The sequence below is a fragment of the Phalangium opilio genome, unplaced genomic scaffold (assembly GCF_054372755.1).
Source record: "Phalangium opilio isolate 3A_F unplaced genomic scaffold, DU_Popi_V2 ptg000329l_1, whole genome shotgun sequence".
NCBI classification, from domain to species: domain Eukaryota; kingdom Metazoa; phylum Arthropoda; class Arachnida; order Opiliones; family Phalangiidae; genus Phalangium; species Phalangium opilio.
In genome coordinates, this window is record NW_028324226.1 from 1,951,730 (window position 1) to 1,975,003 (window position 23,274).

Consider the following 23,274-nt stretch of genomic DNA (forward strand, 5'->3'; position numbering starts at 1 on the left):
AAAAACTTTATAAAAACTTTCAAACTGGGAGAGTTTAAAACAAACTTTTCCAAGTTTCATAAAAGTGACAAAACAATATCTTCTCGTAGTGTCTCAACAAGTTATTAACCCTTTCTACCAGAAAAAAAAGAAGGAAGCAGAATTAAAAAAAAATAATAATAATAATACTAAAACTAACTTCAAAACAGTGTGTATATCAGTGTCGTGATTAACTAAAAAATTAACTGAAAACCTTTAGTGATTAAAAAAAACCTCGTTCACGAAGACTTTGAAAAAAAAAATTGAATTCGAAGTTAAACTTGTTCGGTGGTGTATAATATTGAAACCTAGGCGATAATTTACAAACTTTAAAAAACATACTTTTAAGAAGTATCGCTCGGGGTCAGTTTATTTTAACTAAAACTCTCGGAACTAAAAAGTGCACCGCACCATCGGTGGGTGAATCGTGTGTATATATATATAAAAAATAAACCCATCTCTCTCAACGTAATTTTTTTGGGTTCCAAGTAGCACCAACTGAAGAGAAGGTGAGATTGTTCGTTCCCCTACTGCACTCGCTCCACATCTTCTACTGGGTTTCAATGGCATTTCGTCTCCCCCCTCTCTTTATGGTATGGGGATAGGAAAATAGAGTTCTTGAAGCTGGCAACCCCTTTTTTTATAGCTCACCTATAGTAGCAAGTACCCTCACGTAATCGGGTCTTTGATCTAGCTCTTACACCGTCGGGATTTTTTTTTTTTTTTGGTTGGGTTTCCCCCTTTCGTTACGTAAGTCTCCTTTCGGGTCCAGTATTATAAAGTGGCGCGTGGTGGTGGTGGTGAATGGATGGTTCGGGGGGCTCTTTTAGGCGGGGCAGACGGGCGGACTTTTCCGATCGGTCGTGCATGGTGGGCGGCGGAATAGTAAAAGTTAAGGAAGGGAAAAGAGGTTACCGAGGAATCTCCTCTCCAGCAAGGAGCGACCGGAGTAAAGTATCGGAGAACCCCCGTATCCGGGACGAAAAGTTTTCCCCTCTATCGCCAAGCTGTTGCTTCCATCCCGTTAAAAGTCAAAGTGGAATCGCGCTGCAGGATTGGGATGCAGGGTAACAATTACTAAGAGGACAAGGATAATTGCATTGCTCTTCTATTGAGTGTCCTCGTACTTAAATGTATAATTAGTTAGATATTTAACTAAGTCGGTTTCCAAATTTAAATTTTGAGATGGGACAAGGATAATTGCTCATCTATTGAGGGTCCTTAAATGTTTAAATATATATTGAACTAAGTCGGTTTAAAAATAAAACTTAAAACGCATTGAAAGGTATGGTATCAGTTTTCAAAAAATTCTATTGGCTCTTGTACCCAGTTTAAAATCCCAGTAGGATTCAGAAGATAGGGACAGATTGACAATTACTTCTATTGGATGTCCTTAACGTTTAATTACTTAGATATTTAACTAAGTCGGTTTTCAAATTAAAATTTTGAAAAAGGACAAGGATAATTGCTCTTCTATTGAGTGTCCTCCTTTTAAAATGTTTAATTAGTTAGATTTTTAACGAAGTCGGTCTCCAAATTAAAATTTCAAGACGGTGCTCAGCTACAAATTAGAATTTTAAGTAATGCGGAAGCCTGCCTGGTTTTCAACTTAAAAAGCATTGAAAGATATGGTATCCGTTTTCTGTTGGCTCTTTGGTCCCGTTTGAAATCCCAGTAGTATCGCGAGTATTGCGGGTCCTTAATGTTTAATTAGTTAGATATTTAACTAAGTTGGTCTCAAAAACAAATTTTGAGATAGGAGCTACGTATCAGATTTTTAAGATAAAGTTCTCATTTTCATCTTAAAACGCATTGGAATGTACTCTATCTAAATTTGAGTCCTAAAATGCGACAATGTTTTGAACTTGAACCGTATAGCATATCCCCTGAATGTAGGCTGCGCTTCAACACTGCCTGGTGTTGCAAAGCAAATACACTTACGAAATAACTATTTTTCGTGTCATCGTTATGAGAATTATATTTTACCCAAAACCTATTTAAGGCATTATAACAACGCTAATTAACTTAATTGAAGAATTCGACTCTGCTTCAGAAGCGTCAATTTGAAAAAAGGTAATCAATCTTACCGTGAATGATCTTTAAGATTTCTTCATTCTTGTACTTCTTGGCTTCCAACATAACTCTCTCTCGAATTTCAGTTAGCGAATAACTCTATATATATCAAAGACGAGAAATTTAAAACTTAGAAATTACATTACAAAATGAAATTAAATTAGTGAAAAACTAGAAGCCCTAATTGTAAATTTCCGGCCTAGCGCGAGAGAGAAAGAGAGAGAGAGAGCGTCGTTACAAAATTTAAATTACTTAATTACGAGAAGTTCATTAGGCGGTATGCAACAGCGATGGGGGGAGAACTTCTTGAAAATTTTTAGATTCAATTTAAAACTTTGAATTAGAAAAGGGGGGTTGGTTAGCCGCTAGCTCGGCACGTGAGTATAAAAAGAATGAATGGAAGGGAAGTGATGTGATGTTAAAGGTTGTTGCATGGTGCACGGGGCTTGTCTAGTTCCCCGTTCCGCGTGTACGGGAAGTCTCCATGAATGATAGCACGCTAGGTGATGCGGAGAAACTACTTAACAGAGTTAATGAAAAGCTAACCCATCCCTACCTTCGACTTTATTAATTAGGTAACACGCGAATACGGTGGTATACAGAAACCCGACAATTTTGAAGCGGGGATGTTGATGGGGGTGAAGTTGTAATTTCGATGACGAGACCGATGAAGGGGGATCTGCCGCGCGATGAAACGTACGTGGGTTGCCCCGGTGCACGGAAACGATGATGTCTCTAGAATCGACAGGGTGTGCGCAGTACATATCTATATGTCTTTTAAATTGTTTTCAATAACAACCGTGAAGAGATTGTATTCAATAACACAACATTTAAGCAGAAAATAATTGAAATGACCTCTTAACTTTTGGTATATTTTTCACGCCGCTAAAATACATTAATTGTACTATTTAACTCCATTACACTGGGTGCCATAAATTGAAGGGTTTGTTCTTACGGTCATACTGAGCGGAATGTGTCAAAAAAGCATGGGCATCCCAAACATTGATTGGCGCCTAAAACAAGGAAATGGTGTGGAGTGAGACATATCAGACTTCAATATAACGTTATCGAACCTTTATCTAGCAGAAGTGTCTAATATTAAATGGGTAGAACTGTGCGTACGCTGGTAAAGTAAAGCTAAACATGTGTGACTATATTTCCTTGTTATAGGGACCAATCAATGTTTGGGAGCCCATATTGAACCGTAACTAAATGTTGTAGACAGTCCCATGTTCTTTGCGACACTTTCCATTCAGTTTGACCCAAAGAACGCACCATTTAATTTATGGCAGACTTATCAGAAACACCCCATATAATAATAGTTCAATGATTTATATATAATAAACATTCTTAACTTTGAGTTAAATTTTAAGGTGCCAGTAAGTTTATAACTCGATGACTGTACCGAAGGAAATCATTATTTCCACAACTTAATTATAGTCAATCGAATGACCCACCGATTTTATAAACCCTTAATTCATAGAAGATGGGAAAACTAGCGGTTCAAAAAACTGCGTCACGAGAAGGAAACTTAGGATCTAGTCTATCAATGTCCTTTGAAATTTCACGGCACTGTTGAAGCTAAGAGCGGTGAGACTATCACCATGGTGCTGTTTTAGCTCGTCCTCAGAAAAATTATTGAAAACATGCAATTTTAATGAATAAGTCAAAGTAATGTCTAACTGATAATCAACGCACAGCTAAACCGCTTTATATATGAAGCTGAAATTTTGCAGGGACGTTACCCTTAAGTAGTAGGTACACAATAAAAAAATATTTTTCCAATCCACCACCATCTTGAAAAATGGCGGCCATAAACGTAAAATAACATCCGTGCATTTCAATCGATTTCACTAATATTTAATACAATGGTTGCCTATATCCCTTAGCTGAGCCTTAGGGCTTTTAGACTTCGATTTTGTAGTCATGGCGGCCCTAAAACTATCAAAAATATCCCGACGGCCTGGCAAGAAACACCGGGTGCCTTATCCCTAGTGAAACACCCTGTAGACTAAAATAGGCCAGAATTGATATAGAAACGTATAAATACCTGTAGAGTGGCGGGGATCATCTTTTGAAGTTGGTCTCCGGAAAGGATGGTGAAGAGTTGATCCACCAAGTTATCGCGGTCGGAAACGTAGTGACTCAGGGGGTGCAAATCCAGCCGCAAATTCAATTCCTCCCGGCTGAAAGTCTCCGTCGCCTGCAACGGCCGTTGACAAGAGTTAGTTTTCAAGATATGTAAGTGCAACGTCGTATATATATTGAGGACTGAGTTAGGGTTAGTACACGCGTTAGCCTACGACGAGAAATATGATCAGAAATATTATCAGACAAGCGGAAAGATTTCGTTACTTCCATCAACCTTGATTAAAAGGTTACCGAGGGTTAAACTACAGTTTCGACCCTAAATCGACCTTTTTCGGGGTTAAAGTATTGAATATTTCATACGTAGGCCTTGGTTTAATGTACACGTGATGTATGAAGTTAGCTAACACGTTCGTAACAAGATGTATCTAGCGCCAATAATCTTCTTGGGTTGTAATGCCATAATCTAACTTATATTGGGTGTTCCAAAAGGATGCGTTAGGCCCGAGGTACACGGGGTTTTACGGGTGAAAGAGTACAAAAGGTCACCGTTTGCAAGCCATGATCGAATGGTTTTATGGATAACCCCTAAATTTAATTAAGGGACCATCCGTAAAAAAATTCAAAAATAACTAGTAAACGGTTACTCTTAGCGCAAAATATCATATTAATTAAATTTTCGACTCATAATCACCCATAGAACACCCTGTACATGTTATTAATTGAAGAACAACATGTGTTCAATAATACACACGCAACTACATCATTCTCATAACCAGTGAAATATTAAAAAGCTCTTTGTTATTGAACATGGAGTTTTATCAAGATGAAATGAAAATTTCAATTTATTTGGCGATTCCTTGATAACAAGCTCATAAAATTCTTCCTTCAGAATTAAGTGTCCTTTTAAGTCTTTAACCGAGTCCGATCACGTTTCAAATTAGAATTTAAACGAGTTAGAAAGTGTTCGATAATAGGGGAGGGAGTCAAATATTGAAAGATCGAAGTTACAAGCCTAGATCGTCCTTTTTTCCCTAACTTCAATCCGTCAATTTTGCAAGAACAGGCAGAGACAAGTTTATTTCCATAAAACTGCCGTCTTAACAAGGCGTTATGATGTTGAAAACGGTTTCTTTTCTTTTTTTTCTTTCGAAAATGTCGATACTTAGCATTCAAGACGCGAAGCAACTTTACCGCTTAACAATTTCGATAAATATACGATGACGGACTATTCAATTTAAGTTTTGACGTCTTAATGTTAAGTTACGACTTTATTTTCTTAGTTTGCCGACAAAAAATCGTTACTGAAATGACAAGGAGTTTGTTCGATAAACCAAAAAGGTAAAAGTATTGGAGAAACAGAGCACATAGCACGTATGAGACAACATTTTTTTAGTAACTATGAAGGCAAAGGTAACAAACTATGTAGTTTAGCATCCTAATTAACAGTTGGCCTATTTTAAGTATAGCTAAATTCAGCATGCATTAAACAATTAACCAATTGTTAGGATTGGGCCGTGCTTTCAATAAAGGATCTCAAACGTGTCTTAAAGCATTTATTGAATTAACTAGTAGCATCGTCCGTTACATACTGCGCGCCATTAATTGATCTCCCGTCTTTATTTGTGGATAGATAAAAAGTTAATAGGCCTACACGATAATAAAGTATAATACATATGATTTGACCTACTGTCGATAAAATACTATTTGGTCTACAAAACACAACACTTATTAATATATTATTACAGTCTAAATAAGGTATTTGTAGCAATAGAAACATTGATACACGATATATTTAGGGTTAAAAGTACCTTTTTGGCTATTTTCTTGGTAGTCGTCTCTGATTTGGTGCTTTTTCTCTTCTTAAGGCGTTGTTGTTGTCCTGTTGTTGAACTCGTTGGGGTTTCATCTTCAGCTTCCATCATTTTAGGGTTAAAATTTACTTCGGTGACTTCGGTCCAATGCAACGAAACTAAATTAAGAAGCATAAAATACGGGTGAACTTCAGTCGTTGGTTGCTAGCGCGCTAATGATGGGAACGCAACTTTTTTCGGGTTCCGTATCATCACGTGATACGAGACAGCCAATCATTGAACAATGTAATTTTTTTTGTGGCAAGGTTGAATGGTAAAAAAGAAATTTTTTTACAAATTTCTTTTTTAAATATTTCAAAATATAACTTCAAAGATAAAACTCTGATTGTTTCTATTCAGGGGTTAGTCATAAAAGTTTTAATTTCAGTATTTAATCTTTAGAATCTTAATTTAAATATTTATGATATGGCGTGAGTAATTAAAATGGAGATTAATTTAAAATAATTAATAAGGTGTTTACTTTAAATTAAGGTTTCATTTCTAATTGATCTTATTTATATTTGAGGACGATGTTGGGCCTTTGCTGCGATTATGAGTCGAAAATGTAACTTTCATGACATTTTGTCGTCCGGGCCACTGTTTTCAAGTTAAGATTAGAGTATTTTACGGATGACCCCTTCAATTTATTTAAGAAACTGATTGAGACAATGATATCTAATTAAATTAAGGGGTCATCCCTAAAACACTCAAATCGTAACTCGAAAACAGTGCTGGCCCGGACGAAAAAAAATGTCATAGAAATTGCATTTTCGACTCAAAACAAAGGACATCCCCCTTAAATTATGCCAGACTTTATATTTGAAGACACGATTACCCCACAATAGATTCACCTTCCCTTGAATGTTTAATAATTTCTAAATACCGAATATACTAATCGTCGTATTAAACGAAATATTTGACATTCTATCCATACGAGTAAGCCCTGAACAAACCCTAAAACAAACTATGGGACAGATAAACTAATTTCATTGAATTGAATTGAATTGAATTAAACTACAGCTTGTTCAAATAAATTCAATTTAACACTGGATATAAAAACAATGTTAACAATATAATTTAGAGGAAAAGTATCCCCCTTTTAAAAGCAGCGCACCGTGAAGACAAAAATAACAAATGAACAAAACTCCAAAAAGGCAAATTAAATAAATTCAACGACAAAGAGAAATAGAAAAGATAGAGAGAGAGAAAAGAGAGAAATAAAATCTCTCTCCCTCATTCCCCGCATTTGAAGCGAGTATATAGCAACAACGACAAATCTGTTTTAAATGCGAACCCCTCTTCTTACACCGCACCAGTCCAATTTTTAAAAATTTATGGAAAAATAAAACAAAGTAAGAATCGGGGTGAAATGGATGGTAAGCCCTTAAAAAGGGTACGAGGCTATTGGAAGTATTTAAAGCTAAAGTGTCGTGAGTCAAATTTAAATGAAATCTTGGAAGTTTGTAACTTTTGTATCAGTGGTCAAAATTAAAGCTAAAGTGTCGTGAGTCAAATTTAAATGAAATCTTGGAAGTTTGTAACTTTTGTATCAGTGGTCAAAATTTACTTCATGATGTCGTTATAACCTACAAAGTTGTATATAGTTTTAATGCGCGTTGCATTTAACACCAATAAATAACCATATATACTTTAATCTTAATTTGTACCATTTTCGGGGTAGTTGTGGATCAATTAGATGAAAAAAACACCAGAAGTTTAATAGGAAAAGGTCACGAATTTCTAGCACAATAATTTTAATGAGAACTAATAAAGCCAATTAACTGCAATTTTTTCACAAAATCTTGAACTCTCTTGGATTTATAGTTTCATGGCAGATTCAAGTGTCAATTTTAGATTAGTCGATTACAGTTATTGTAAGCTATTCCGCCAAGGACATGCGCATAGAGTTCGTAATAGAGAAGCAACACGAAAATTTTATAAAGATATTAATTAATTAATTCTTGCCCCATTGGCTTTTGGCGCGAAAAATCCCGTATCGAATCACAATTTTCCCAAAAACAAACCCCAATTTTAAAGAGTTACATCATTTCAACCCCGAAACGGGGGTCATACAAATACGAGACTGAAGTCATATTTCAAAAAGCGAATGAGCAGAAAAATCGTATTAATTAAAGGAGCAATTGGCACACATCCCCATATACGCAAAACACATACACAAAGTGTCGTCGCGGATCCGAAAACAGCTTCAAAAATCACCACCACTACCACCATCATCACCGAGCCGAGCTAAAGGGGGATTTTCCCCTTCTAAATTTCTCTTGTCAAAAGATTTAAAAAGGGGAGGAGGGAGAGAGTGTTAAAGAGGAAGATGGGAGAGAAAGAGAAAAGAGTGCGAGACGACGGTTGAAGCCTTTCTAAAATCCCTTAAGAGCTTAAAGAGGCTGCTGGCTTGTAAACAGCCCCGTTCAACTTTTCTCTCTCTCTCTCTTTCTCTCTCTTCACTCGTTTAGCTGTTTAGCCGCATCTTTCGTATTCTTTTTTTAAAAAAGGAGAATCTTGCCCGATGGCGTGTTTAAAATGAAAGATTTTTCTCGTAATTAATAAGTGGCGGTTTGAAGCTGACGCCTTCCAGTTTACGACGTCAATTATGAGTTTATTTAATCATTTCACGAGTATGACGGTGTATACCAACGTGGAAAGGATTCCATAGCCTTCCCATAAACATTGGAATAGAGAGAGAGGTGAGATGGAGTTAAAATGTTGGTGGGTTCTGTGTGGAAATGATAGTCTACCACAGTACCATGGCCACGCCCCTATTTTTGGTAGGGGATTGTTAAGTGCTGGCGCCTAGCGCCATTTTAAAATAGAAGATAGTTCTCATGAATTAGCTTCTATTTCTAAGACACAGGGGGTTATGTATTGTCGACATTTTCGTACCTTACAACCCTACCAAAACGTTTCCCCACCGAGGATGCAGTAGATGTTAGAGGTATGGAGATAGCTGCTCTATGTCACCTCTCTCCTTCAAGCGTAAACTGTTGCGCAGAAAAGCCAGGCGCTCATTCCCAGCGAATAACCTATCATAAACGGATTAAACACGTCACGTAGCGCGTAAAAACAAGGAAGGCCAGGGGTGAAGTCGAAATAGGGAATAAATTTAAAGCAGGATAGAAGGGAACTAAACTACTGAAGAAGTAAAAAATAAATACGTGTATAGAAACATAGGTTTGCCTATCTTATTAGGTTTAAATATGATTTAACTTAAAAAATATTACACATTATACCAAACTGGGAATTTTGGTGTCTTGAAAGCCGCTCAAAGGCTGTAGAAAAGAGGACTCTGATAAGTGGAAGAAAGACAGTATTAAGAAAACCATACAAAGAATAACTTCTATGCTTCTGAACTAGAGGAGCAACTAACTACAGAACTTACAAGCCAAAATGATTGTATCATCAATATTTATGCGAGAATGTCAATGATTCACGTAACTTCTCTCCATCTCTCTCTAAAGAGAATAACAGAGAGGAAAATGGGGATGAGAGAGAGAAAGAGAGAAGATGGGTTCCTCTATCTTCTAAATGACGAGCCATATCAAACTCTCGTTCACTCTTTATTAGCATATTTCACGCCTGATATTTTTCCAAGGGTTTCTATATATATATACATATTATTAGCTTTATTTTATATATAAGCCCTTTATGGAAATACCTTTAACTTATGGGATATGTAACAGGAGTTAATTTATGGAGGGGGGCGAGTAACCGTTTCTTTGTTGCTAATTTCCTAATTTGATACTTATGTCTGAAACTAAATCTCAAGGAATATTTACATAAAACAAGATCGTTGAACCTTTAAAAACGTTCTCGCAAAAAAAAACCTATTTTCCTCACAGAAGCTTATAACCATAAACAAAGTTCACATTTGAAACCCTTGGCATTGGCGATGAAATTTTCTATCGCCGCGACCGCAGCGCGCTTATGCGGACTTTTCAATTTTTGTCTGCCGAAAAACCAAAAATAAATAAAAAACGTTCCTTTAGCTAAAAGGGGCGTTGCCATTTTAGTTAGAGGTAATGAGAACGCAAAGGGGGACGGGGGAAAACATCATTCTGGTTAAAAAAAAATAGATACAAGCAGAGGCTGGTAAATGTTTTTTAAATTTGATAGGATATATTTATAGTGACGTCAAAACCCTTTTACAAAAATTTTCCTCTCCTGAATCTCATACCCTCTCGAGTTTTGAAGGGAGCAAAATTTCAACCCCACGTGTACTAAAAAAGGGAGTTTTTCATCACCAACGCCGGACACAGTATAAAGCATATTCTTCTTAGTACTCCCATATAATAAACTTCTGATAATTACCAATGGCAATAATTCAAATACTTTTCGATAAGGATAAATATTTTATATCAAAAACACGAAACGGAAGATTGTACCTTGAATATGTAATCACGCAATAACATATAGTCTTTCTTGACTAAAACATTTTTCAAAAAAAAAATAAAAGCAATATTAAGAGTTTATGGTTGATAATAAATCTATTCTTCTTTTTTTTTTTGCCTAGTTTAAGGCAATTTCGATTTTACAATAAAAGTATTCTCGTGTTTTGACTAAATTGAACGCGAAGGAACTACGCCAGAAACTTATAAGGTTCCCCCAAAAATATATATATATAACTTAAATATATATAAAAGAAAAAAAACGTTGATAGCAATTTTTAAAAGACTATAATTTAGAAAAGATATTTTCTCTCGATAGCTTGGGAAATACTTGACCTTTTTTCCCCCTCTGCTCGTACCTGATCGTACAACGATTTATTAAAAAAAAAAAAAAACAGAATGAAAATAACGCTCATTTCCTAAAGTTTATAGTACGTAGTTGTACCGGACAATATGGGAGTTACGAAATATTGGATATTACAGCGGTTCTTGTTTTTATTTTATTTTTTAAAAGTGGGAAATGATGTATCAAAAACTATTTAGATTTTATACGTTATTGTTTTAAGGGTTTCGATTTATGTTACACAATTTAAAAGTATCGGGGAAAGTTACATTGTTTATCATTTGTTACAGTACAATTATATTTAAAAGCATATGGATTGAAATGATATTGCAGGAAGTTAATTTGGTTTTCGTACATTTTGGGCCGCCATTTTAAAAGATGGCTACGGATTACTAAAATATTTCGTACAGAGTGGCTAATAACTATGAGTAACGTCTATAAAAAATTTCAGCTTTGTAGGTTAAGTAGTTTGGGCGGGGCGTTGATGAATAAACCAGTCCATAAATAAATAAATAAAAACACCATAGTCGCCTGTAAGATGGTTTTTCCTTGAACACGGGTGTGTTGTAAGGTAAACATTTCTACAGGGGCTGATTGAAAATACATGGGATGGTTTGCGCCTATAAGATGGCTTCCCTTTGCATCACCACAATGCATAGAGATATTCAAATAAATTTTGCTTAATCAATTTAAAAATTAAATTGAATATGAAATTAACTGTTAATGATGTGAAATAGACGCTTTTCAAAGGATGGGGCGCAATATCGTCTGATTAAGACGTTATATGGATACAAAGACTTTAAATAGGACTTCAACGCTACCAGTCCTCATGGTTTGATGTCTTTGTTGACCACATACCGGATGTTAATCTATCTTAAGAAAACAAAGGTGCTTAAACACCAAACTCAATTTAACACCCCTGATTTTTGTAAAGAGTTATACTAATAATTCTTTAATTTAAATTAAATTTAATTACATTACAACTTCAAATATTCCATTACTATATTCCTAAACTAAACACTTCCCAATTACGTCGCATTCGTAGAAACGAGTGACGCAATATAAAAAACCCTCCTTTCTAATAACAATACTAGCTAGACGAGGGTGGTTCATTTTGTCAAAAGTACTTAGGCTTATTAAAACGTTAAAAATACAAATATGGGGTGGAAAAATATATAGTTAAAACCACACTAAGCCGCGGGTGAAAAGCCAGAGAAGGGCCGGGCAAGAAGAAGGGGTAAGGAGGTCATAGAATGAATTCAAGCAGAGGGGGTTACGATTATAAAGAATAAAAGCACCGCGCAAAGGCCTAAAGCACGAAAATTTTTAATCACAAAATGAGCTTGAGTAATTATTATTCCCTAACTCCCCCTACCACACCACCAGCACCACCACTTCTAGTTCGTCCGTCTAACAAGTTGATTCAATGGAGTAAACTTCCCTATTTCATAAAATAAACCTAGACTGTCCTTGTTTAAATAGTGAAATGAATATCAGTCCCCCCCCCCCCTATAAAGTGAAGAGTAAAAAAAGGACAACCTTTTATAATCGCTGACTGTTTATTTTCATCAAAATTAGAAGTTTGATAAAAGCATTTCCTCATTAACTATCAAAAAATGGGAATGGAAGAACCAGTAGTAGTGGAATCGCGGGTAGAAAGGTGACCACCAGGTGTGGGGGTGGAGGGCTGAACATAAGTTCTAATTGGAGAGAGTAGTTTTTGAGGAAAATAGAAATTTGGGCGCGCGCCTCAGTCGAATGCCATTTTGTAATTTGGCGGGAAAAAACTGGGGGAGGGGGGGGGAATGAGACTAAATGTACAATAAACCTGGGAAATAATTAAAAAAGGGTGATTTGATATATTATTTTAAAGTCAGGAATAAATGCCAATAGAGTTGTATTTAGTATGGGCGATGATACGTCACTGGTGCGTGCCATAAAATGGATGAACTCATCCCCTATAGCACCCTCTAGTGGCTATAGAGGTTGTGATAAATATTACCCCTCAAAATGGCGAATTGGTCGGAGCTTACTATCGTCGATATTACTCTATCCCTGGATTTAAACCAATGAGATTCATAGTTGACGAAAAACCTTTAGGGATCCAATAGACATACACGTCTAATACTCTCTTCAGACCCTTTTCATTTAAGGAAGGGGGCAATAACCTGCTCAATTTAGGGTTAAAACGGAACATTGATTGGGTTTTTAGACCCAAAGACGTTAGATTGGACTTCACCATATTTGGTCCATATTGTTTGAAGACATAACTAATGATATTTTTGTTTAAGACAACAAAGTTGCTAAACATTAGACTAAATTTTACACCCCCCCCCCTCCAAATCGACTTTTGAAAAAGATCTTTGCACTCTTGTTAGGGAACAGCTAACGTTCTATTTAACAACAAAAACCTTTCTGGTAAAAAATGAAAACAATTTCAACTCCTCCGATTATTTACTCCAATATTATAGAGTGAACTCTGTTCAGTTCAAAAGAGCGACAAGGGAGAAGAGAGAGGACCGCACCCTTCATAAAATTCCTATCAAGCAATCGTAAATTTCGAGCCCTATTAAAAATGACCCCGGCTTACGTTTTATATAAGAACAATAATAATAAAAAACATTTAATCCTAAAAACCAAACCCGACATATGGAGGTTTAGTATACGAACTATGACCGCTGTCGGGTGAAACCAGCTTTAAGGGGTCACGCACACCGGCATTAACTAAGCAATTACAGTGAAAGTGCAATCTTTAAACTATATAGAACCTATTTTGCATACTTGCCAGCTTGACTGTTTGAGATTAATTTTATCTCGAATAATTTCCGCAAAGGTTGAATTTATTTATATGGAGGACTTTAGAACTGTTTTAGTTAGAGTGCTTTTAAATTGCATTTTTAATGACCAAGGCTTAAGAATAGGTGAGGCACACAGTGGTCTACAAAAATGAATGAAATAGGCTACCTGCCTTTTTGATGTAGTGTTTATTTGGGCTTTAAGTTTATGTTAATTAGCGTTTGAAGGTTCGTTAAAATTTCGATCGCTTATACAAAAATTTCATTTTTCAATGACCAAGGCCCTAGACATTAGTCTACGAAAAGGAATGGAAAGTGCCTATTTTATGTAATTGGAAAATTACTTAAATTCGTTTTAATGAGATATATTGTCAGTCCAAGCCTGGTAAAAGAGAATATTTGGAATTTGAGACGTCAAAATACTTGAAATTTAAATGCTAAGGAGAAACCGTTTGAGAATGTCACACGTGATAGATTAAGTAGTCCTCTGTCCAGTGGCACAAAGATCAACTAGGCCTTGGAGACAGTAAGATGTGAAAAAAATATTAATTTTTTTTTACAAAATTATGTTCTGAACCTAAAATATTCATCTAATAGATTTTTGGAATAAATTAAAACGAATACACGCCCCTTTTTGCTAATTTAAACCTTAAATATTTCGTTAATTAAAATAAAAATTAAAACTGCAGCCCTGAAGCCAAATATTACAAAAAAATTATAATAATAATAAATTTTAAAGTTATATATTAAAGATAAGAAAGTCCATTTAGACATTTAGGCACTCCCATTTTTAATACCGGCGAAACTTCAAAAGTCAAAAGCGTGTTTTAAAACACGTCCGTACAAAAATTCACGCCAATTAAGGGGGTCAGTTAAGCGCTCGTTTAATTTCGTAACATAACAGGACAACATAATTCGTATAACCATTTAATCTTTTGCTAATAAAAAGCTAAAATTAAATTTTGCTTTCCCAAAACGTAAATTACGACTTAAAATCACGAGATTTGAAAATTACAAGGACCCAAAATTAAAACACCGATGTAGACTTGTCTTTAGAAGAAAAAAAATGTTTCTAAATTAAAAAGCTTTCAACATTAATTCCCCCAATACGTTTGTCATAAGTATATGAACGTAAGTGTACAACGTTGCATAGTACCTTAAGTAAGAGATAATAAAACCTGTGTTAGGAATGTGAAATCACACATACCCTTTGTTTCCACATGGGTACCCAATACGTTTGTCATAAGTATATGAACGTAAGTCTTCAACGTTGAATAGCACCAGGAATAGATTTAATTTTAGAAGTAAGAATGGAGAACGGTTAGTATTTACTTCAGTCCGTCTCATAGCCCAGTATAGAGCCCTTCCCTCCAACACGTAACGAAAAGTTTAAATCATCTTATTGTCTCACTTAAACTACGTTTTGATGACGTTGCTGACGGGGACGACGAAAAACACTTAATTCCTTTTTACCTCTGTCGCTATGACCCGCCTCTTCTTTCATACCCCTCGTTCCCGTGGAAGGGGGTCCGGGACTTTGACGCGCGCCCAGATTACTCTGTTCTCCATTCCTACTTCTAAAATTAAATCTATCCCTGGTTTTACTCAAAAATATTTTGACTCTAAGCGCCTCAATTTGGAAACTGTTAGGTAAATTACAATTTGTCAAATTACAGTAGATAAGATATTTAGAAGTTAATTAGTAAATATTTATTATTTTTCTTAATGTACCTTCTATGGTATTATTCACCATATAACAACCAGTAAGAGGAGAGATAAAGATGCACGCGCATACCGGAAGTTAAACGGTAAACATCTTACCTCTCCAGACCATCCATATTTCTACTCCTCTTCCTTACATACTCTTTTGTTTCCAATTGGGTAGACAAATATTATTTTGCGTTGAATAGGGACTTAGGGAGGTTAGATCATAAACTTATGATTTTATACCGCATAGGTATATATTTTTTTAATTTTCAAAATGTAATAAAACTAAAGCATACCCACCCATTTCATTAGCGATAGAAAGAGAAAGCGAGAGAACTTGCTAAGCCTAATAATGAATTGAAAACACGTCGGGTTCAATTAAAATTTAACGGGGCGGCATGGAGAGAATACGGAGAAAAACGTTGGAGAGAAGTTGAAAAAAAAAAAAACGTCAGACATAGGCATGCACGCAACATATATATATAGAATTCCCGCCATTATTTTATATACATGTAAGAAGAGGGTTATATCAAGCTCACCCCTGTCTTCTCTCTCCTCACTCGTTAGGCAAAATTTCAGAGGTTCTCTCTCCTAACCGAAGCTTTTTAATTTAATTAAAAAAGTAAATTAAAAATTCAAATAGACTTTCTCTCCCCCCTCCTCCCCAAGTGCTTGCTCTGGCTTTAGAGATGTACATGTACATGTGAATCCCCCCCCCCCCAAAAAAAAATTCATTCGCGGGTGAAATTTTCCCGCTCAAACTAAAGAGGGTTAAAATATCTCATAATTTTTTTGGGTTGCTCATTATAACAGAAGCATATAAGGGTGGTAGTATAGGGATTATCAGGAGTATATTGACGCGAAGTAACAATGTCAGGACTGTACGATCTAACAAGGTTCCATATATGGTTTGAAAAAGTTCAAAGAGAGACTTGACGGCAGTATTAGTCTTATCTTCAACACTATACTATCGGCCTTATCTTCAACACTATACTATCGGCCTTATCTTTAACACTATACTATCGGCCTTATCTTCAACACTATACTATCGGCCTTATCTTTAACACTATACTATCGGCCTTATCTTTAACACTATACTATCGGCCTTATCTTCAACACTATACTATCGGCCTTATCTTCAACACTATACTATCGGCCTTATCTTCAACACTATACTATCGGCCTTATCTTCAACACTATACTATCGGCCTTATCTTCAACACTATACTATCGGCCTTATCTTCAACACTATACTATCGGCCTTATCTTCAACACTATACTATCGGCCTTATCTTCAACACTATACTATCGGCCTTATCTTCAACACTATACTATCGGCCTTATCTTCAACACTATACTATCGGTCTTATCTTCAACACTATACTATCGGTCTTATCTTCAACACTATACTATCGGTCTTATCTTCAACACTACTACAGCCTTCATCATAGTTTATAATATCAAGGGTATTGAAAGTTTGTGTCTTGAGAACTTAGCGGTTATTTACTTCTGTACTTTCACGTTTTCAAAAGCGTGTAGGGATGGAGGTCGGTTGGTAAAATGTCGTTAAGAAACTAAGTTAAAGGGGAAAAAATAGCCAAGAGCGAAAGCGAAACTAGACGCATCCGAAATTAAAACCGGGGCTAATTTAAATGACGCTATTAAGGGGCAGAATGCGCTTTAAAAGAGAGAGAGAAAGTTGGTTAGAGTGCTTGGAATAGCAGACAACATTAGTAAAAAAAAGAAGACCAAAAGGAAGGGGAAGTAGAAGTGAGTTATTTTCCCAACTGCTAAATAAAAGCTTACCTTGAAGCTAAATGTCCGCTGTATATTTAGTTTTTGCGCGCTAATGTCCATGCGTTTTTTATTTTTAATTCACAAGTGCGTAATAAAGTTTCGGGTAATTGCAACGCCTGCACATGACAAGAATTAATTCATTTCATCCTACAATATTAATTAGTAATTAATTGGTGATACCAAGAGAAATTTCATATTGTACATACATAGTTTTACATCATGATATAGATGTTTTACAATATTGATACTGAAATAGCGAGCGAGAGAGGTAAAAAGGAATTACGTATTTTCCGCCGTCCCCGTCAGCAACGTCATCAAAACGTAGTTTAAGTGAGCCAATAAGATCATTTAAACTTTTCGTTACGTGTTGGAGGGAGGGGCTCTATACTGGGTTATGAGTCGGACTGAAGTAAATACTAACCGTTCTCCATTCCTACTTCTAAAATTAAATCTATGCCTGGTAATATCAAGAGCAATTTCATATGGAATATATACATAGTTTTACATCTTGATATTGATGCTTCACAATATTGATAATGACAGAGCCCTTAGGCGAAAGAAAAAACTGTAAGAAAATTAGTATATGCCCAAAGATAAGCGTTTTAGTATACATTTACCAAAATTAAATTACATAAAAAACATCCTTTAGTTTGAACGAAACCCTTTCAAAATTTGGCTTGAACTTCAAACGCCAAATTTGCATTTTCATATTTATTTATATCTCTAGGGGGTTTAAGTGCAGTATAGCTAAATATATCAACTAAACCGAGTGTCCAGGAGCCAGCCTAAGAGTGTGGATGACATTAAAAAGATCTGCATGGTCGTATATAACAAAATTACGAGTAAAAGTTGTAAGGTCCACGCGTGCTAGTATAGAAAGAGTAGGAAAAGCGGCTATAGCTATCACAGGGGGGTTTTTGAAATGCCCTACGGACTTAGGGTCACCCCTAGACCCTCAGAAAGCACACGCGTCCCACTCATAAGTTACGTTGGTAAACTAGTGGCGAACCATAAGACTAAAAGGAAAAAGAAGGACTTTGGGGTTCTCTAGCTCAGTCCCTAGCTGTAAAACGTGGGCATTAATTTCGTTAAACGCGTCGCGAGAGCAAAATTCCGCCCCCTCCACCCCGTACACAGTGCGACGAAAAAGGTAAGGCCATAAGATTTAGACTGGAAAAGTGTTTTTCCCCCCAGTTGTTTTCCCTTTTTCCTGGGTCCTTGCTTCTACAGTATCCTCGCGCGCGCGATCTCTTTCCCTCCTTTTTCGGTTAATATAAAAGTAGAAATAGAGTGAAAGATCAGGAGAAGCTAGCTAGTAGCGAGCCAAGGCTTAGAGAGAAGTGTGGATCGTGTTGGGGGTAAGATCGTCACTCTGGGAAAAAGAGAATGGGAGAGATGATGTGGGGAGAACAGAGAGAGAGTTGAGACCCTTGCGAAATGAAGGGCGCTGGGGTAAAGAGGGTGTATGGGATGGGGGATAGGACAGAACGCGGGGAATATGTGAAATTTTAATTACGCCGGCTACATTGTTTAATTTAATTAAAACCGCAGGGGTAGAGCTGCCGGGGCCGGGAACGCGACTTTTCTCTAGTCCTCTTCTCCTAGTTTTTCCACCCCCTTTTTGCTCCTTTTTACTAAAGGCTAAGGCAGCTAGGCAAAGGCCTAAGAGAAGCTTCACCTGCTGTTTTGCATCTGTATACCATCAATTATGTAAGCTTCGCCGCAGTGAGCTCTAGTCGGCGAAAGTTTTATACCCTCCTTTTTCCACGTCCCTTGACTAGTGGGCTCCCTACACCTAGAGTTCCCTTTCCTCTCAGACATCAACGTTAAGGCCTGCCTAAGGGTGGTTTGGGTGAGGGAACGGGCCGCGCAGTGTAAAAATACATTTTTACTCCTCATCCCATGGTACAGCGCTGGTCAGAAGAAGTAAGGGGCAGTTGGGGCTATCCCGAACGGTTGGGTGGCGGCGTTGACCCCTCCCCCTTTTCTGGAGAGAGAGAGAGAGAGAGAGACCCCGTGGAAGAAAAAGCAAAAGCAAAATAATAAGAGAAGAAAACTAAAGCTAGTGGGATAGCCTAGGGTCCGTACGAAACTTTACAAATTTTAAGAAGTAATTACGTGATGATGCTGGAGAAGAGAAAACGTCGGTGTTGGGGTTTTTATAGATCAACCCACTCTAGCTTTTTACGAATTAACAATTAAAAGGCGAATAACATATTGAAGGGGAAAGAAAGAAAAGGCAAATGTGGATGTGGATTTTGGAAAACAGGAATGGAGGATGAGTAGGCAGGGTATGGATGCTAGGGATTTTTACACCACGGTGGAAGGCCAGTTAGGTTGGAAAACGCGAGAATCTATGCAAATTTTTAACGTCGCTGTACACTGAAGAATATCCCTTTTTATTGACCCCCCATCTTCCTCGTCCCCCTTGGTATACCCCTCATCTTTTTCCCCAAAAAGTGTTTTCCATCCTTCTATCCTCTCCGTCCTCCCCATCCATTTTTCTAGCTTCCACTTTCATTTTGCTCCTCTTTCTAACGAAGGCGAATGCAGCCCCCCTCATCCCAGGCACCTTCCGCATCCCTCTAAGCCTCGGCCCTAGCTTTAGTAAAACTCCGAGTTGGGTCACCCTCCCTTCCTCGTTTCTACCCCTGGTTCGAAAGCATCCTTACCCTTTCTCTCCTCCGAAAAACCCCTCTTTCGGAAAAGGTTCTTCGGTTTGGGGGGGGGCAGGGAGAAAGTGAGGGGAGACCTAAGGCCTAGGAATGCCCGTAGTTTTATTTTAGAATTTAATTACTGCGCTCCCGCTAATTGAATCAGCTCAATAATAAAATGCCAGGGTCACTTCATAATTCCGAAACTCAATTAGCCGTTCGTTTGGGAGGAAAAGTGGGGTTTGCGCCGCTGTTGGGTGAGGGGGCCCACACTCCCCCCAGAACAGCGTCAGAGAGTGAGAAAGAGAAAGGAGTGAGGTGCGAGGGGCAGAAGGAAGGGGTAAAAAGAAGGGAAAAGGGGAGTTTGAACAAAAAGGGGTGGTGGGTTTAGATGGGGGGGGGTAGAGTTGAAAACCCATGGTGGAAAAGGGGGGCAGTCAGCCTAGGTTTTGCGTAAGAGGGAAAAAGAAGGGGTACAGCTGGCGGAAAAGGGCCCCTGAAAGTCGTGGAATTAATTTAATTAGAACTTTAGCATAGGGTCCGGCCAACGACGTGCGCGCGCCATGCGCAAATTCATACCCCCCCCTATATATTTTTAGATCTACAAAACTTATAACTAGTATTTTGCAATCACCCCTCTCCCCCTCAATATACTTTCTTCCACAACCAACTCTGGCTGGTACACAAGCAGCATCCCCCCTCACACGATATGTACACAACAAGCCGAGAGAAAAAGGGGTGATGTTTGAAAAGAATTGGTTGTATTAAGGGAGGGGGGGGGGCAAAGAACAGGGATGGAATTTTCATTCTCCATCCTCTTTTTGGTCTCCCACCTCTAGATTCCCCAAAAACTTTTTCTCATCCCCTTGTCCTCCTCATCCAGCATCCCTTTTCTCTAAACTAAAACTTCTTCATCTCCTTTTCACCAATAGAAACCAGATTTAAGGCGCTTATATCTCGGGTTGGTAACGGCGCGAACTTCCAATTTATGAAACTGCCCCCCCTCTCTCTCTCTCTCTAAGTTGGACAACACATCCGCATCCCCCTTCCCATCCCTTTTGGAAAAATCTTTCTTTCATCAGAGTTTTGGAGAGTTTTCTAAAACCATTTCTTCATAATTTCAGAGAGCTCTCGCTCTTGAGCTTCCCTTCTCCCTCCGCATCATCTCTCTCTCCTCTTTCCATCTCAATCCCAAAATTCCCATCCCAATCCTGACTACAACAAAAAGGGGGAACGGAGGTCGCGAACGAAGGAGTGATCACTCTACTTCTCGGCATCTCTAAAAATTCTTCTTTCCCTCCTCCCGCATCTTTTTTATCTCACCCCTTTTCTCTCTTCTCATCCTTTAATAGAATGATTCGTTAGGTTAGGCCTAGGAAATCGTCCTTCTAAATTTGGAGTCAAGGGGGTACAGGGACTTCTATATATTTTAGAAACCCTTATTCCCCTCAGGGAACTAAAAATTAATACAGAGATGCTTCATTATGAGAAAGAGGGAGGGAGTCTAGAAAGAAAAAAGCTTGGGAAAATATGTTGATAATTCGTTAACTAAATCTTGGTGTTATTTATATACAGGGTGTTTTTGATAAGTCTGCCATAAATTAAAAAGAGTGTTCTTATGGGTCAAACTGAGTGGAAAGTGACAAAGAACATGGATGGGGTCTGTAACATTTAGTTACGGATCAGTATGGGCTCCCAAACATTGACTGCCCCCTAAATCAATGAAAGAGTCACAAATATGACATATCAGTCTTCAATAGTCGGAATCAATATTAGAACGATATTGAACCTTTATCTCTTTATCTAGCAGAAGTGTTCTATTAGTTGGGTAGAATTGAGCATACACTGGTAAAGTAAAGCTAAATCAAAGTGTCATTTTGTTGCAAGATCTCACAGCACCCAGTACAAGTGTTTCGAGCTAAGGTAAACTTTACTTCGCACAAAGTTAACACAGTTATTTAGAGATATTGTTCAAAATGTCAACTCTTTGGGGTCATCTCAAGGACATGAAGAGGCCAATAAATGTCTGGGAGCCTATATCTCCATAACTAAATGTTGTAAACTAAGTGTTTTTTGAAGAACACTTTCCACTCAGTTAGACCCAAAGAACGCACACCCTTTAATTTATGGCAGACTTATCAGAAACACCCTGTATACCACGACTTTGGCGTCATATTAATCATAGTTTCTTTTCTATATTTTTCAGGTTTTTTGCTGACTGTATAAACACTATCATAAGGAATCTGTATTAGATACAGTCCAGGAGGTATGTACTACTTTGAATAACAACTTTTAAAAATAGTAAATGAGAAATTAAAATATTTTATAAATACACTGAAATATTTATGAATTTGAATTTATAATTCCGAAGCATTAGAATTAACATCTGATAGATTTAATTTTCCTTAGTAAAATATAAATTACTTTCATTAAGGTAAATAAATCCCCGTGCCATTGGCATCAAGATTTTTCTAATTAAATATAATTAACGTTTTTTCGCTTAATTTATTCAGATATAAAATATAAATAAGGGTTTACTGAAAAACTTACGACAGGTATTGGCGAGGAGGGATTGGAGCAAGATGAGAGTGAGAGAGAGAGAGAGAGCAAGAGATATACAAGCATCTCAATCCCACGAAGCTAGGTGAAAATTCTCATCCAAAGATAAAAATCTTTCTACCTTTCCTTTCCCTCAGGCTAACCGTACGAAAAACCTTTTTTTTTTAATCATCAACGTGCCCAAATAAAAACCCTCTCTAATCAAACAACATTTTTTGCACCTCCATCCAAAGCTCGTTGCCTCATCTCGCGCCCCTCTCTCTCTCGTCTCTTTTTGCTCCCGCACTTCTTAATTTGAAGACGGGTATACCCGCTAATCTGGGTTAGGGGATATTTTTGAAGTAAACTTTTAATTAATTATAAAGTTTATTAAGTAGATGGTAGAGAAGTAAATTTTTCTGGAGCTCTCTTTGGTAGAGGGGAGGGAAACTGGGGGGATGAAATGATGGGGTGGCAGAAGCATGAAGAAGATGAAGATTAGGAAAAGAGAGAGATGGCGCAAAAGCTACTAGTACTGTCGACAGGAATAACTTCCATTCTACCCTGAATAAATATTTGTTAAAATAGACCATTCCTGTCTGTAATTCCTGCTGAGAATAAAAGATTTATTAGGCTTCATTACAAACATCCCTTTTGTAACAGGGGGAGCCATGCATGAGTGTATGATATGTAAACAATTGATTGAATTGAATAATACAAGGCACAATACTATGAGATTTACAATGATTTTTTGAAAAACTATGAACAGCGAAGTTAAAGTTAGAACAGGGTTATCACCCTGGTGCCAAAAAGCACCACTAGAGGCTTGTAACGACTCGGACTCCATCTGGCGTTGCCTCTTGGAGCGAGGGATATAACCTAAGATTTCAACCTCCCCCTGTGTGTTGGTTTCACCGCAAGTATTGTCTTTATAACAGAAGTTTCAACAAACTCTATACTTTAAAGGGACTGTAAAGGAGGCATCGGAGAGTGCATTGGTAAATATTA

General features: G+C 37.2%; 1 protein-coding gene across 3 annotated transcripts in view; it reads right to left on the reverse strand.

The window, feature by feature from the left end:
* Window positions 1–23,274, reverse strand: part of LOC149610232 (uncharacterized) — a 43,868-nt gene that overhangs the window by 19,698 nt on the left and 896 nt on the right. Inside the window, exons 1-4 of one of the 3 annotated variants that reach the window (XM_089859153.1) lie at window positions 17,084–17,168; window positions 5,991–6,151; window positions 4,142–4,294; window positions 2,106–2,190 (exon numbers count right to left, since the gene is read on the reverse strand). In XM_089859153.1, the coding sequence (XP_089715279.1) occupies window positions 2,106–2,190; window positions 4,142–4,294; window positions 5,991–6,104 (352 nt within the window). In that variant the 5' untranslated portion in view covers window positions 6,105–6,151; window positions 17,084–17,168. Of the gene's footprint in view, window positions 1–2,105; window positions 2,191–4,141; window positions 4,295–5,990; window positions 6,152–8,930; window positions 9,071–17,083; window positions 17,169–23,274 lie in introns of those variants that run through there. The other 2 variants (XM_089859152.1, XM_089859151.1) reach the window with 2 other exon arrangements.